General features: G+C 45.8%; 1 protein-coding gene across 1 annotated transcript in view; it reads left to right on the top strand.

The window, feature by feature from the left end:
• Positions 1 to 315: 315 nt before the first annotated feature.
• The window catches only part of PRPS2 (phosphoribosyl pyrophosphate synthetase 2), a 204294-nt gene continuing 187130 nt past the window's right edge, over positions 316 to 17479 (top strand). The window contains exon 1 of the mRNA XM_029604340.1: positions 316 to 697. Coding sequence (XP_029460200.1) covers positions 576 to 697 — 122 coding nt within the window. The 5' untranslated portion in view covers positions 316 to 575. The remainder of the gene's footprint in view (positions 698 to 17479) is intronic.

Genomic DNA, 17479 nt, shown 5'->3' with positions numbered 1-17479 from the left:
GTCTTCGCAACGGATATGCAGTGACCAGACTAGGGACATTGGGAGGGTCTATTAAAAGAGGGGAAAATTCCCCATCCCTTCAGGTACATACGAATGAAGGATCATGGCACCAGAATCCCAGCGCTGGCTGTTACTGAGATAGAAGAAAAGCTGGAGGGAATACTGGGTTAAAAAAAATGTGATTCCGTTTATTTTATCTTTAACAAATTACAGCTCGTCTACTGTTTAAGCAGGTACCCCCTGCGTGATATTGAAGAACAGTTGTTGTGGTTAAGTAGCGTTAGCAGTGGGAGCCTTGCACCTCTCGGGGAAGGGTGGTCGGCGGTAACAGCGGACCTTCCCAGGGCCGGGCGGCGACGGCAGCGCAAGCCGTCTCGCGCCGCATCACTTCCCCTGCGCCCGCGTGACTCGACTCCACCTTCTCCGGCGGACACGCGCGGGAGAGCTGAGCTGGGCTGGCGCGCGTGCGACGGGGGCAGGAGAGCGAGCGCGAAAGTGCAGCCAGCGCCCGGCTTGCCCGCCACCTCCGTCTCTCCTGCCGTGTGGCTCCCCACCCCCTCTGGCAGGCAGGCGCCATGCCCAACATCGTGCTCTTCAGCGGCAGTTCGCACCAGGACCTCTCGCAGAAAGTGGCCGACCGGCTCGGGCTGGAGCTGGGCAAGGTGGTGACCAAGAAATTCAGTAACCAGGAGACCAGGTGAGGTGCGGCCGGGGCTCTCTTTGCGAACTTTTACCGTTTAGCGGCTCTTTCCTCCGTCCCTGTGCACAAGAGAAGAACAAAACAAAAACGTAAAAGTCAGCCATGGTGTCTCGTGCTGCAGCTGCACGGGGAAGTCCCTGCTGCCCGTGGGCGCTCGCCGTGGCCCTTGCTGATGCTTGGTTGTGTTTAAGGGCATTTGGAGTTTATTCCTGCGAGTTACTTCGGGAAGGCTTTGGTGCGGTCCGCTGAAGGGAGATGGAAGCGGCGTAATGGCTTGAACCACAAAGAAGCTGCCATGATAGTTTTTATTAAGTTCTGAATATTTTGGAGACTTCCCCCCCCCCCCCCCCGTTGTATGGGCTCCTGAGGCTGGCGCGCGTTCATCTGTGGCCGCGTTGTGTTTATACAGTTAACGCGCTCCCGGGGGAGGAGCTGAGCTACCTGCGATTCCTCTTCCAGGGCAATACGGCAGAGCCGGAGCGAGGGTGCCGAGAACACGGGGCAGAGTTTGCCCTCAGGAAGAGGGTTCAACATGATCTATGGGGGGTGATCTTAACTCCCACTTCTACCTCTATAGTCATAGCATGACATTACGACTTTTTTTTTTAATGCAAGGGGCTCTTTTTAAGTATGAATGGAGAAGGTGAGGATTAGGGCCCTTATGCACTGTGGTCTTTGCTTTCTTCTTAATTTTAAACCATTTATTTTCGCTCTTCCTGTTACAATATTCAAGGCATGGTATAAAACCATAATTACAGTATATTTTGTTCAATAAAATAATTACAGTAAAAAGAGAGCCCTTTCTTCCCCTGAACCCTCATTAATCCAACCCTGAAATATCTAGATGCAAAGGTTACTAGTTCAGCAGAATCATAGTTAGTGTATCATTTTTATAAATTCTAAGTGGGGATATCAAAGAGAAGTTTGCAATAAAAAGTTTGCTGGAATCTGTTTACTTTTGGTATTATTACACTTGGCACTAACTTCAAAGAACAATGGCTTAAAGGATAAAGCTTAACACCACTTGTCCTCCCCATTCTTATTTTTTACCACCCAGTTTTTTCACACATATTCCCACTTCTCTATTCGCATTTATTCAGCTTTTTTCTATTACTCGTTTGCTACTTTCCATAGCAACCTAGGGATGATCTGAGATCAGCTGATTAACACTCTACCACTTTTAGCTCTAATCACTGTCATATCTTATTATTATTATTATCAGGTTGACCCTGGGTGATTACAGGGGGAGGGGTGCCATTGCCGCTGTAGCATGGAGAAGTAAAGTTCTGGCAGGGCTCCTACTCTCTGCCAGCAAAAGCTAGGACCTCCTATGCCGTCGGCCCTTCCCTGGAGCCGGCGGCAGATGAAGATGCCCTGTTCTGTACTGCAGCCAACGACCAAAGAAGAGGTCCAAAATGTGTGTGTGAGAGTGAGTACCTGTGTGCGAGAGGGTGGGGGGTGTGTATGCGAGGGTGGGATGTGCATGTGTGTGTGAGTGTATGAGGTGGTATGTGTGTGTGTGCGCACATATGACTATGGGGGTCATGTGTACTTATATGAGAGGGGTGTGTATATCAGGGTGTGTGTGTGTTTCAACTATAAAGTGGAGGGAATGAGTGAAACACAGGAGATAAAAAAAAAAAAAAGGAAAAGAGAAACCTGACCTGGTATCCTAGAAAATCCAACAAAGTAACTTTTCATGATGTAAGATATCATGCTCACTAAAAAGAAGGAAACTAATAATATTGCCCTCTCAATCTATATAAATAAAAATGTTAAATAGTTTGTACGTCGTCGCTAATCTCGCCAACCGCTTAACCGAATGCGTTCAAATTTGCACACAACATTCACTTACCATACGGGAAGGATCTTATACACTTACATTACATATAGGTCACACCTGTGACAGGTAATACAAGTTTAAAAATTGCTTACACAAAACAGCGACATCTGGTGGCCGTCAGCGCAAGCGCAACCTCTTACACCTTTCACACACACTCACACACCACATCCCACCCCCACCCACATGCCTGCCAATGTCACTTACTTCACCCACCCTCCCAAAACACACCAAAACACGGATTCCTGGCTGCTACATTGGGAAGCCACGCATTTCACACACTCTCCGATTTTAAATTAAAGTACCCTCTTCCACCCTCCCACGCACTGCACTCCGATCACACACTACACCTGAAACAAGTCCGTGCTTCTCCGCCGGCACCACAGGAACGGTCTGGGACACATCGCATTCAGTAGGCCCGTCGGATGGCAGCAACCAAAATGGCGCCGGTGGACCTTGCCCTTACTATGCTATACGGAGACAACAATGACGTCGGTACACCATGTGACATAGTAAGGGCAAGAGCCCGTCAGCGCCATATCCTCAGCGGACATTTGCCCTTACTAGGTCACGAATCCTGATGCATCCCTTTCACCGGTGAAGTTTTGCAACATGGCAGCCGGCGGAACAAACCCTAGCACACACCCTCGCCACTGGCTGGCAGTTTACACAGGTAGCCGGGGAGGAGCACGGTAGGGGAACGTTCTTATTTTCCGCCTCGTGTTTTTCACGGGGGGGGGGGGGGGGGCACTCATTCTCCACGTCTCCCGAGAGGGGGGCTGTAGCATGGGTTGCTCTATTTCGCCAGGTTGGGGGGGGGGGGGGGGCCAGGAAGGTGTGCTTGCATATTTAAACTATTCTTTGCTGGTGCTGTTCATTTGGGGGTAAAAAAAAAAAACCACACACAAACTGTAACCTTTACTGCTCTGTTCTGTTTTTTCAACTTTACCAGGCTCTGCCACAGCTGAACCGATTGCTTTCACATTTGGACACAAGCTTCACCTCACATACGGCAAGGTTCTTCTACACTTACATTACATATATGTCACACCGGGGGCTGGTAAAAAAGTTTTAATATTTGGTTCCACAAAACAGCGACATCTGCTGGACGTAAGCGCAAGCTCTTACACCTTGCACAAATGCTCACACCCCACACACACGTGACCAATGTTTGGGATTCACACACCCTCTGACCAGACACAAATCCACCCTCCTCACACCCCCCACACACATGCCAATTGTACTTACTTCACACACCCTCCCAAAACAAACAAAAACCCACAAAATTCCAGCATGCTACACCAGGAGGCCACTAACATGCCACATGTTTGCAATTCCCACACCCTATGAGATCACACAAAAACACCCTCCTCCCACCCCCCACGCATATGACTTTTCTACTTACTGCCCACACCCTCCGAACACACGCAAAACGGCAGAATAGTTCGGGAGGGTGGGGGGGGGCAACAGCGCTCTGTGACACATCGCATACACTACGGCCGTCGGCTGCCAGCAATCAAAATGGTGCCGACGGCTCTGTCCCTTACTAGGACACTCGGGAACGCCAATGGCGGCAGTAGCCCATGTGACATAGTAAGGGCGAGGGCCCGTTGACGCCATTTTCTGGACTGGCAACCGGCGCACCTTCGCCCTTACTATCTGAGCGAGACGACCACTCCCATTGCTCCACCCTACTGACAGAGTAAGTTCTAACAGCAGCCGGAGACAGTTTCAGTGCTGGCTGCCGAGGGCCCGGCGCCAATACTTCCATGCCGGAACGAACGCACACTCCACCGACTACCATTTTTGACAGGTATCGGCGGGCCTGCAGGGGGGGGGGGGCGCGTGGGGATGTTATTGCGTCCATGTTCGGGGGGGGGGCAGGGGGCGGTTATCCCCATTCTCTTTTCTTTCTTTTCCACTTAACCTGGCTCTGCCACTGCACGCGTGGCCGGGTACAGCTAGTTTTTTCAATAGAAGTAGACTCAAGAAACTGGGTTAAATTAGGAAAATCCAAAGAAACCTGTGAGATCACCCTGGCTAGGATTTTTCTTAAATGGGAGAAAATACATTTTATTAATAACAGGAATAGACTCTACAGGGAGATGTAAAATGTCCAAAAAGAACTTCCTAAGAATCATATGGGGTAATTCATCCACTCACTCCCGACCCACCTCAGACTTGAACCTTGCATCACCAAATTCAGAGCCCAACTCAAAACCTGGCTATTCAAACAAGCTTTTCCCCAAAATCCTTAACGAATATTGAATTGTGATGTAATACCGATCTGAACTTGACTACGATTTTGTTCTTAAGACATTATAGTTCACTTGTTTAATTGTTCCTATGCTTCACTGCTCTCCTTTTGGTTCTTTGTACCTCCTACCCTTCCCCTGTTTTTTGTAATTTCTGTTGCTATTGTTAGATGTAAACAGATGTGATGTTTCGACTAACATCGGTATAGAAGACTCTTTAAATAAATAAAATAAATTACCCTAGAAAATTTTGTGAATGGCAGATTATCGGGCCAATACAGTTAACCCGCCATTGGACGCGCGTTTTCCCTTACCCCTTATTCAGTAAGGGGCCGAAAACGCGCGTCCAACCCGCTGAGCCTAATAGCGCCCTCAACATGCAAATGCATGTTGATGGCCCTATTAAGTATTCACGCGATTCAGAAAACAAAATGTGCAGCCAAGCCGCACATTTTGCTTTCAGAAATTAGCTCCTACCCAAAGGTAGGCGCTAATTTCTTCGGGCACCAGGAAAGTGCACAGGAAAGTACTCAGACTTAATATCATGGCAATATTGTCGGAGGTCCCGAAGGGTAAAAAAAAGAAAAAAAAACCTGGTCGGCCCACGGCTGTCGGGTCGAAAACCGGACGCTCAATTTTGCCGGCATCCGGTTTCCGAGCCCGTGGCTGTCAGCGGGCTCGAGAACTGACGCCAGCAAAATTGAGCGTCGGCTGTCAAACCCGATGACAGCCGCCGCTCCGGGCCAAAAGGAGGTGCTAGGGATGCACTAGTGTCCCTAGCGCCTCCTTTTGCCTGTTTCTACTGCCGGACCTCATTTAAATACAGAATCGTGCGCACAGGCGAGTGGGCGTTCGCCCGCTCTCCCGCGGACTTTACTGAATCGGCCCGTATGAGCTCTCAAGTGATTTTCAAACAATTCCATTCTATGAGCTAGAACCCCACGCTCTTGAATCACGGTGGCACTCTGACTCCGTTTTAGAAACAGCGACTTCCAGTATTCAAACTTTTTCTGAATGTTCAAACGCTGTTCTCTGTTGGACTTGAGCAAGGGACCCCAATTCCTAAGATAGGGAGTCCATCTTGGCATAATATTCTGAGGAAAATGAAGTAGAATTTGCAGTTAAGTCTCACAGCATGTCCAGAGTCACAGTGACTGGCTTGGGGAGTAGGGAAAACATCTTACCCCGAGCTGACTCACCAAAAACTGCAGAAACTCCAGCTACAGTCTCAGTGTCAAAACGATTCACCCCCGGAGGAAGATTAAAGCAGGAGACTGCTTGCTCCGATGAACCCAGAACCTGGTCTTCCCCTTCACATCTCTTTCCAGCCACAACAAGACTTTGAGCGCCAATAGCTCCCTCCACTGAGTCGCTCCCGATGATGTCATCCAGCACATCAGAGGCATCAGCGCTGCTGCGAACTTGCTCTCCGGGGAGCAGATGACAATCCTGTGGGCTCAGTGATGCCTCTTCCCTGGCCAAAGAAGGATCTCATGCTGCTGCCTCAGCAATGGGGGTAAGTGCACACCCAGCTTTGGGTTTGGGAGGAACATGTTCCGTGATTGTCAATGGCCTCAAGGTGAGTCTAGGGTCTGGAGGAAAGACCTGAACTTGACCCTTCTGTTTCAATGGCATTGAAACAAATTTCAAGTAGATAAAAACAGCAGAGGCAAACGGATTGGTTACCACTCATGCAGTCATCTAGACTCCTGAACCAGTCAGGTTTTCAAGACATCCCTAATGAATATGCATGAAATAGATTTGCATACAACTGAATCAACATGCATGCAAACCTCTCTCATGCATATTCATTAGGGATATCCTGAAAACCTGACTGGTTTGCAGTCCTCGAGGGCCAGAATTGTCCACCCCTGCTTTAGATCATCGCAGCCACACTTCTACCTACTTCTCTCTTAAATGCACATCTCCAGTTGATAGAGCTGAACTAAGTTGAAGACCTGGTTTTGTGTAACACCTCACTAACTTTTTAAAGGTTTGACTGGCCACAGGGTGGCCATGTGACCAGCCATATTCACCCTACCCACCTGACCCCTCTGGCCTATCATCATGGCAAGTATGCTGCTGATGCTCCCAGGCCACTTCTGTTTTGCTGGCCCCTTAGGCGCATGCATGATTGCCATGCCTGCATTTAAAGGCCCTTCAGTGGGAAAGTCCAGGACGGCACCTGAAGATGACGTCAGCACGACTGGGTACTTAAGCCCCAGCTGCACTACCTATCATTGCTTCATCAACAGGTCTCCTGCCTAGTGCAGTGTGTGTTGCTTCTGCATTCCAGCTGCTCCTGTGTTCCTGCATCCAGCCTTGCCTTGCCCAGTTCAACTAGTTCAGTGTCTCCTCTCCTGTCCTTCAGTCTGATTTCCTGGTACTGACTTCTTTCCTTGGCCCTGACCACACTTGCTTGTCGCCTGGACCTGACTACGCTGCTTGCTGCCTGCTTCGATCCTTGACCTGTTCCTGCTATCTCCATACTGCTGCCTGTCCTGACCCTGGCGTGCCCTTGGAGCCTTGCTCACACAACCACCCTAGGAACCGCCTGTTGGCCACCAGAATCCAAGGGCCCAATCAGTGGGGGAGATGACTGGCAAAGGTGAACATAAGAACATGTCATACTGGGTCAGACCAAGGGTCCATCAGGCCCAGCATCCTGTCTCCAACATTGGCCAATCCAGGCCATAAGAGCCTGGCAAGTACCCAAAAAGTCTATCCCTTGTTACTGTTGCTAGTAATAGCAGTGGCTATTTTCTAAGTCAACTTAATTAATAGCAGGTAATGGACTTCTCCTCTAAGAACTTATCCAATCCTTTTTTAAACCCAGCTACACTAACTGCACTAACAACATTCCCTGGCAACAAATTCCAGAGTTTGTGCGTTGAGTGAAAAAGAACTTTCTCAGATTAGTTTTAAATGTGCTACCTGCTGCTTCATGAAGTACCCCCTAGTCCTTCTAGTATCCAAAATAGTAAATAACCGATTCACATTTACCCTTTCTAGACCTCTCATGATTTTAAACACCTCTGTCGTATCCCCTCCAAGCTGAACAGTCCTAACCTCTTTAGTCTGTCTTCATAGGGGAGCTGTTCCATCCCCTTTATCATTCTGGTTGCCCTTCTCTGTACCTTCTCCATCGCAACTATATCTTTTTTGAGATGTGACAACCGGAATTGTACACAGTATTCAAGGTGTGGTCTGTCCCACTCCAGGGCACATTTGCAAGCTGTCTGCGTAGGCTTCATAGGTTCACCTACAAGGTTATGTCGACTACACCACAGCACTAAGGGTTTACTCCCACGCCACTCATTATAACTTTAAATGCCCCCAAAGAACATGACCAGGTATGCTGCCCTGAATAACCTGGCCTTGTAGTCATCCCATGTGACTTGAAGTAGGGCCTCTAATTTTGTTAGAAGAAGAACCCGTACCTCCATCTTGTCCTCGACCGTCCGACAGGATCGGGGCCACATCCGGCAGGGCCGCACGCCGCGGCACACCATGCGGCCTGACATGGCTGGGTCCCGCCCTTTACATAAGCATTCCTCCCAGCACTCTCCGTGCCTAGCGCGGGAAAAAACAGTACTTAAGCAGACAGCTCCGCATAAGCCCTTGCCTCGGCTACAGGCTTGCTTGTGCTGGTACTTTCGTCTGTGATCATTGCTTTCTCATTTGGACCTGGTCTCTTCCTGGATTTGCCTTGCTTGCTGCCTGCTCTTGAACTCAGACTGGATTGCCCGGCCTGCCATCGACCCTGGGGATTCGGACTGTCTCTGGATCTACTTTGCTTGTCGTCCACTCTGGTGATCGGGACTATCCATTACTGGGTGTAGGAGTGCTGTCTTCTTGGCTGATCCAGGTAAGGCTGTCATTCTACCAATTGGGGCTACATAAAACTGCTGGTATTCTAACAGATAGCCGAGGCCATGGATCCAGTGGATCTGACTGCCTTACAGGCTATTCAGGACTTGCAACACGAGTACAACAGCAGCAGGGGGTCCTGGATCAAGTAATGGGAGTACTGGAGAGATTGGTGGCTCGTATGGATGCCTTGGCAGTAGCACCTCATCCACTACCTTCGACTTCTTCGGCTAGTCCTGTCCTTCGTTTGCCTCCTCCCCCCACCCCCCCCACATTTCAATAGAGATCTGAAGCTCTGCCATGGTTTTATTAACCAATGCAAGGTGCATTTTTCCTTGCAAGCACCATTATTTTACATGGATAAAACGAAGGTCACTTTTATCCTCTCCCTCCTAGAAGGATCAGTTCTGGCATGGGCCTCTCCCCTCTGGGAGCGTGACAACGCGCTACTGAACAATTTAGATTGATTTCTTAAGGACTTTCGGCTGGTCTTTGATGAGCCTGGGCACTCTGCCTCAGCTTCTGAAATGTTTCAGATTTGACAAGGTTCAAAAACTGTGGGGGAGTATGCAGTCCAATTTCGGACTCTGGCCGTGGAGCCTCGGTGGGGAGAGGAGAGTCTCGCTGCCATCTTTCAACAGGGTCTGGTGGACAATATAAAGGATGACCTAGCTGGTTGGGACCCACCAGATTCTATGGCAGACTTAATCTGACTAGCTATCTGTCTGGACCTCCGATTTCAAGAACGTTCTTGAGAGAAAGGCACCTTTTGACGTCCTATGTGCTTAGCCCCCTCATTTCAACGACTACTCATCTCCTCCAAACCACAGGAGACTTCCTCCGCTCCTGAGGAACCTATGCAAATTGATCGATATCCGTAGAGGAATGGCAGCGACAACGTCGACAGAACCTATGTCTTTACTGTGTGGGTACTGGTCATTACCATTTCTTGTCCCCAGAAATCGGGAAACTCCCGGACCTAGGGTGAGTAGGAGAGGCCTCCCTGGGTCCAGCAACATCCTTTTAACAGCTACTGATTCACGTGGCACTCTCTATTGACCAAAAATCTATTATCTTGCAGGCTTTTCTGGATACAGAGGCAGCGGGGAATTTTATTGAAGAAAACTTAGTCCAACACCTTCAAATCCCCACTAAACAACCAGCGGTGCCTCTCATTATTTCTTCAGTTTCGGGACAACCTCTCAGTGATAGAATTTCGCATATCACAGAACCCATTTCTGTGACTACCGGAGTCCAACATCAAGAGACTATCCGGTTGTATGTTTTACCTTTCTCAATCAACCAAATCATCCTGTGGCTGCCTTAGTTAAGACTGCATCAGTCCAGAATAGACTGGGGAACACTACAATTGGCCAGCTGGAGTTCTGATTGCCATAAGAACTGTCTTCCATAAAACCTCCCTCCAGAAATCTTTTTTTGTATGAAATCCACATTATATAAACTGCCCGATCAATACACAGATTTCATGGATTTCTTCAGCAAGCAGGAGGCTGAGAAACTGCCTCCCCATCATGACTATGATTGTGGTATTGACCTGCTTGCAGGGAAAGTTCCTCCCCATGGAAGAGTCTACGCACTCTCAGGACTGGAAACAGAGGCCATGAGTCAGTACATCGAAGAAAACCTAGCCTGGGGCTTCATTAGGCCGCCTTCATCTCTGGCAGGGGTAGGTTTCTTTTTTGTTTAAAAAAAAAAAAAAAAAAAAAAAAGGGTCTCTAAGACCGTGTATTGATTATTGAGGCCTAAATGCTATTACTCGAAAAAAGACGATACCCAATTCTTATTATGAATTATTCAATCGACTTAAATGTGCTCTTTACTAAATTAGATTTGTGGGGAGCCTACAATCTCATACAAATTTGGGAAGGGGACGAATGGAAGACTGATTTTAACACTCGTGACTAGCATTATGAGTATTTGGTAATGCCTTTTGGATTATGCAATGCCCAGGCAGTTTTTCAGGCCATGATCAATGATATCTTCCGAGACCTTTATTTACGCTCACATTCTCGTTTATTTGGATGACATCCTGATATTCTCCAAATCCTTGGATCAACACATCCTCCATGTTCGACAGGTTCTGCAACGACTTTGAGAGAATAAATTATTCGCTAAATTAGAGAAGTGCATGTTCCACAAAACAGAACTCCCCTTCTTTGGTTACATTATTTCCCAGGATGGTCTATGAATGGACCCCGAAAAACTCAAAGCAATCCTGGATTGGCTGAAACCAGTAGGATTAAAATCTGTGCAGGGATTCTCAAACTATTACCAACAATTTATTCCTGGTTAACCTTAGTAGCACCTCTCACAGCCTCGACACGAAAAGGGGCTGATGTCTGAAATTGGGGCTTAGAGGCCATTCAAGCCTTTCAGAAATTAGAGAGAATTGCAACGACCAGATCCGATAAAGCCATTCCTTATGGAAGTAGACGCTTCTGCTCTTGACGTCTGTGCCATCCTTTTACAAAAATCAGAGGAAAGGGATTGGTCACTTGTGCCTATTTTTCCAGAAAATTTTCCCCAGCGGAGAAGAACCACACCATCGGGAACAAGGAACTCCTAGCTAAAAAACTAGCATTAGAGGAGTGGTGACACCTGTTGGGGGGGGGGGGGGCAAAATAGACCATCACAATTTACACAGACCACAAGAATTTGGCATACCTCACACATGCTCAACGGCTGAACCCACGACAAGCCCACTGGGTGCTATTTTTTAGTCGATTCAATTTTAAACTACTTTTCAGGTCTGCCAAAAAAAATTTGAGAGCGGATGCCCTATCGAGAAGTTTTTTGCCCGAGGACACTCCCGATCCACCCCAGCATATAATCAACCCTGCCCAAATTATGGTCGCTGCTGCGTTTGCCATTCCATCCAGGAAAATTGTGGTTCCCAAATGATTAAGAGAGAAAGTATTACGTTGGGCTCATGAGTCTCGTTTTGCTGGTCACCCGGGACTCCATAGCACCAAAGAATTACTGACCCGCCACTATTGGTGGCCACAGTGGAAACAGGATACTAAGAAATTCGTGGGGTCTTGTTCCATTTGCGCTGATCACAAAACCCCCTGGTCTAAACCTTGGGGCTTACTGCAACCCTTACCTATACCCAACAAACCCTGGACTCACATTTCCACTGACTTTATCACAGATCTGCCTTTGTCGCAGGGGAACAACATCATCTGGGTCATAGTAGACAGGTTTTTCTAAGATGCCCCACTTCATCCCTCTTCCTGGTCTACCCTCCGTGTCAAAATTAGCCCAGCTCTACATGCAGCACATTTTCCGAATTCATGGACTACCTCAACATATCTTTTCAGACAGAGGAGTACAATTTACAGTCCGATATTGGAAGAACCTGTGTAAAAAGTTTGGTATACAACTCGACTTTTCTTCTGCATATCACCCTCAGACCAATGATCTGGCAAAACGGACTAATCAATCTCTTAAAACATTTCTACGTTGCTATGTTAACCAATGACAGGACAACTGGTGATTGCTACGGCCCTGGGCAGAGATCTGCCATGATAATCATGACAGGCCACGGGGTCTTCCCCTTTTTATATGGTTTTTGGACGACACCCCCAGATACCCCTATCTGTCGGGACCTCTTCAGGCTGTCCTGCAGTCGAATTGGCTATCCAGGACCTAAAGGATTTATGGAGAGACACTCATATGCTCTTACAGCAGGCTGCAATAAAAGCTAAAAAAACAAGCGGATAAGAGATGAAGACCAGCTCCTCAGCTCCATCCTGGAGATTTAGTCTGGTTGAGCACTTGCAACCTTAGATTACACATGCCATCATTGAAGTTCGGTCCTCGCTATGTGAGACCCTTTCCTATTGACAAGCGGATCGGGGAGGTTACCTATAAATTACAGTTACCTCCCACACTTTGTATTCACGACATCTTTCATATCTCACTCCTGAAACTAGCAATATCAACTTGGTCTTCGAGAAGGTCTAAGCAACAGTCATCTGTCGAAGTGGAGGAGATATTGGACGTCAGATAAAAAGGGAGGTCATTCCAGTATTTAATCTCCTGGAAAAACTACAGCCTAGAAGAGAATTCCTGGGAACCAGCCAAGAACATCCAGGCCTCAGAGATGCGGGGGGGGGAGAGAGACCCTTGCAGAGGGGGTGCTGTTAGAAGAAGAACCCATACCTCTGTCTTGTCCTCGACCGTCCGACAGGATCAGGGCCGCATCTGGCAGGGCTGCGCACCAAGCGAGCTGATGCGTCTGGGTCCCGCCCTTTACATCAACATTCCTCCTGGCACTCTCCACGCCTAGCACGGGAAAAAAACAATACTTAAGCAGACAGCTCCGCATAAGCCCTTGCTCGGCTACAGGCTCGCTTGTGCTGGTGCTTTCGTCTGTGGTTGTTGCTTTCTTGTTTGGACCTGGTCTGTTCCTGGATCTGCCTTGCCTGCCGCCTGCCCTGGGGATTCGGACTGTCTCTAGATCTGCCTTGCCTGCTGCCTGCCCTGGGGATTCGGACTGTCTCTAGATCTGCCTTGCCTGCCGCCTGCCCTGGGGATTCGGACTATCCATTACTGGGTGCAGGCGTGCTGTCTTCTTGGCTGATCCAGGTAAGGCTTTCATTCTATCAATTGGTTATACACAGCTCGACTCTGGCCAAAGTTTCGCCTTTTATGGCTGCATCAGGGGCTCTAGAAAAAAAAAATTAATATTAATAATAAGCATTATTAATGTTAAAAGCAAGTTAAAAACAAAACCCAATAGGAAATTGTAATGAAGATTACTTTGGAACTAAAAATCATTGTTGCCCATTTTTGTAGGAGTAGCCACCAAATCATACAAGTGATTAAAAAAGGTATCAAATATTTTAATTTTTAACTTTAATTTTTAATTTTGTCTTTTTTACCCTCTGTTTTTTTTATTTCTTATTCCACTTTTTAACTTTGTATTTTATTTTTAGTGAATACATCCCATAATCATATATGGTACCTGGACATATACTATGTACTTTACTTTAATCAAGGTAATTTTTATAAACATAGGTCTTTTCTCTGCTCTTGATCTTAAAATGTAACCTGTTGTCCTCTTTGCTCATTACTTTTAACTGTAATTTATTCCATCACTGTTTAATTTTTTTCTTGTTTAATCTTTTATTTCCTATTGGGTTTTGTTTTTAACTTGCTTTTAACATTATTAATGCTTATTATTAATATTAATTTTTTTTTTCTAGAGCCCCTGATGCAGCCATAAAAGGTGAAACTTTTGGCCAGTCGGGCTGTGTATAATCAATTAATAAATCTTCTTTCCGAGGCTCCGGTCTTGCTTTGTTTTTTCACATCCGTGGCTTTTCTAGACCGCTTATTGTACTATTTTGTGGGTCCTATTCTATCAATTGGGTCTACATAAAACTGCTGGTATTCTAACAAATTTTTTCAAGATTCTTATTGTTATGGGCCTTGTCCAAGCCTTAGTAGTCCCCAATCATTTTTCCACCCCCTCCATTCATTTCTTTATCATGAAGGCTTTTGTTAGGTCTTTCTTTCCACTAATCTTACACATAAATGTAATACCAGCTAAATAAGATTTGATTTGTCACTGAATACCCCTTTTCTTCTGCATCCAATATGAACTCTACCAGAATACCTGCACTAATGTCCCTCCACTTCATTAGGCCCTTCTTGATCATGAATTCCATTGCTTTTCCCAGCTGTGCGTGTAGTTTTTCCATATTTCTGGCTAGAGAATGTTGCACCAGGTCTAATGCTATAAGAATCCAATGTTCCACAGCCATGGCAGAGTTATCGTAGGCTGTGCCTCTGTGTCTGGCACCAGTAGCTGGAATGACACCATTGGAAGCAAGAAAGAGCATTGGCTATGTCATTCCATTTACCAGGTACATGTTTTGCCTTGAATTTGGTGTTTAGCTCCAGGCATTTCTAAACTAGCTGCTTGAGCAGGCTCATCCCCCAAATCCGAATGTGCTGTTTATTGCAGGTACTACTACTATGTTATAAGCCCAGAATACCACCATCTTGTTTCCAAAATCTTCCTCCCATACATGTAGAGCAGCTATTATAGGCTGGAACAGCTCCAAAAACGTAATATCCCTAGCCCTTCAATTTGCCTTCCACTGGCCATTTCTCGGCACACCATTTTCCCTTTAGGTATGCCCCAAAATCCTTTCCCCCAGCTGCATCTGTGAACAGTTGCATGTCTTTGCTGCTAAATACAGGATGCCTTTTCATGGTTATCCCATTGTAACCCTCTAGGAATTGCTTCCATACCATTAGATCCTTTCTCATCACTTTTATAACTCTGACATGATGTGCTTTTCTGCCTCCAGCTGTACTGTTTGCTAGCCTTCTTATAAAAGCCCACCTATCATCAATATTTGACAAGCACAATTAAGGTGACCTATGAGGGCTTGCATGTGTTTCAGTTATATTCATGTTTTGCGTTGTAACACCAATTTAATCTCTTCACTGTTTCAGTTTTGAGAATTGGTAGCCTTTTCTCCATGCTTACTGAATTAATCTCATTCCCCAAGAAAGAAATAATTTGTGCTGGCCCTTCAGTTTAATTTTGTGCTAGGAGGTTGCCCAACTTCCTTGTCTTGTCCCAAAAAGCTCCCAGCATCTCCATACACGTGTCAGATTTATTGGGCAAACAAATAGGAAATCTTCTAAATAATAGACAATTTTAATTAGCCCAACAATTCTCTCCATTGCTTATTGAAAGAAGGTGCTAAACTTCTCAAAATACACATGAGATTGAGCAGCCCATGGATAGGCATTTATCAAAGTGAAATTTTCCTTCAAACTGGAAACCTAGAAAATTAAAACTTTCTGGAGGAACTGGCATTAGTCTAAAATCTGACTCTTATGTCCACCTTCGCTAACCTTGCCCCCTGTCCCTAGTGCCTGACAAGCTGAGTTGCCTCTTCCACTGAAGAGTATTCCACCAAGCATATAGTAAGGATGTAAAATATCATTCATGGAGTCTCCTTGAGGGTAAGACAGGTGATGTATTAAACTGAATTCTCCTGGTTCCTTTTTAGGGACCACTGCCAACGGAGAGATGCAAAGGGTTTTTTTTAATGGGCGTTCTGAGAAGGGGCCCACTATTCTACCTAACTGTTCCTTTCGCAATTTTTTTCTTTACCACCTCTGTATGTTCCAAAACTGATTTGAGGTTAGCAATGGAATATTCTGCCTACAGACCCATGTATAGTAAAATAAAACCAAATTTAAAATCATTTTAAATGAAATGTGAGTTTGTATCACTGTAACCTTCCAACTCCTCCTGAAGTCTATATGTCTTAATTGTTGTAGGGACTTTCACACAGACAGCGGCCCTGTTCCCAAATTGCTTAGAACATCTCTGCTTCCTCACATGTTCTTCTGAAGCATTTTCCCTGTGGGTGGTTTCCTCCCACATTCCCTGCAGATATGCTTGAATCTGCAATTGTTTTGGTACTTGCAGAAACCTGTATAACTTGCATATCCCAGACCCTTTTGGCACCTGTCCCTTTTGTTTGGCCTGATGCTCACCTCTGCTCTGTCAGGGGCCTCAAAAATTCCGATGTCCCCACCCTGCGCTGTGCTGCGGAACACCACCTGGCTGAACCCAAGTCATATCCCTGGTGTTTTTGAGTTGGCCTTGTCATTGTCGCTAACCACAAATCAATGTCCTTTTTATCCCAATCCAGATTTTTCTTCTTTGCCATATTGCATCATAATCTAGCCATGCACTTCTCCAGTAAGTTTTGTATGTGTCATTGATGACATCCATGCATTTAAACAAGGCGCAACATTTTTCCAGATGGTGCTCACCATGATACTGGCCCATTATCCTGAATGCTGTGGACCAATTCCCTATGTTCCTTGTCACTGGGATTTTATGTCTTACCAGATTGTTATATTTTTCTTTACAATCAACTCCATTATCTAAGCTCGATTATTGCAACTCCCTCCTTCTCGGTCTACCCTCAAATACCATCAAACCCTTACAAATGGTTCAAAACGCCGCTGCCAGAATACTTACAAACTCTAATAAAAGAGATCACATCACTCCAATCCTTCGTAACCTACATTGGCTTCCTATTAACCACAGGATCCTCTATAAAGTGCTCACAATTATTCACAAAGCAACATACAATCTTGCTCCGATCATATTAAGCACCCAACTCCAACCTCATACTTCATCCAGAGCAATTAGAAGCGCATACAAAGGCACATTGCAAGCCCCTCAGGTAAAATCATCACTAAGCAAAAGAGCACTATCTTCAGGAGGCCCCCACCAATGGAATGCGCTCCCCCCAGATCTAAGACTAGAACCAAGTCATCAGGAGTTCAAAAAAAAGCTAAAAACATGGCTTTTCCGTCAAGCCTTCCCAGATATCTAATGCTACCTAATCAAGTCTTTTAACCCAAATCATGGGTTATCTCACTGTTTTTTCCTATTACAATTTTTTTTCAACTGTACCTTAATTTTTGAGCTCTTTCATCTTTGTATTTATACTTTACTCACACTCCATTTACTCTATCTCTTTTATATATATATATTTTTTTTTTTTCTATATAATATTTATTACTACATTACTATGTTTAATTGGTTATCTATTCTATTTGTTCCATAATTTATTGTTAGTTCTATTGTTACCTGTTTTATTGTTCAACTGTTCTATGTAAAGCCCACTACTCTTTTTGGGCATTTAAAAGTTGTATGTAAACCGGATTGATTTGTAGTTCCTACAAGAACTTCGGTCTATAAAAATTAAAAATAAATAAATAAAATATATTTCATTTTCTCTT

The sequence above is a fragment of the Rhinatrema bivittatum genome, chromosome 5, assembly GCF_901001135.1.
Source record: "Rhinatrema bivittatum chromosome 5, aRhiBiv1.1, whole genome shotgun sequence".
Taxonomy (NCBI): Eukaryota; Metazoa; Chordata; class Amphibia; order Gymnophiona; family Rhinatrematidae; genus Rhinatrema; species Rhinatrema bivittatum.
This window is presented reverse-complemented; position numbering and strand designations above follow the sequence as displayed.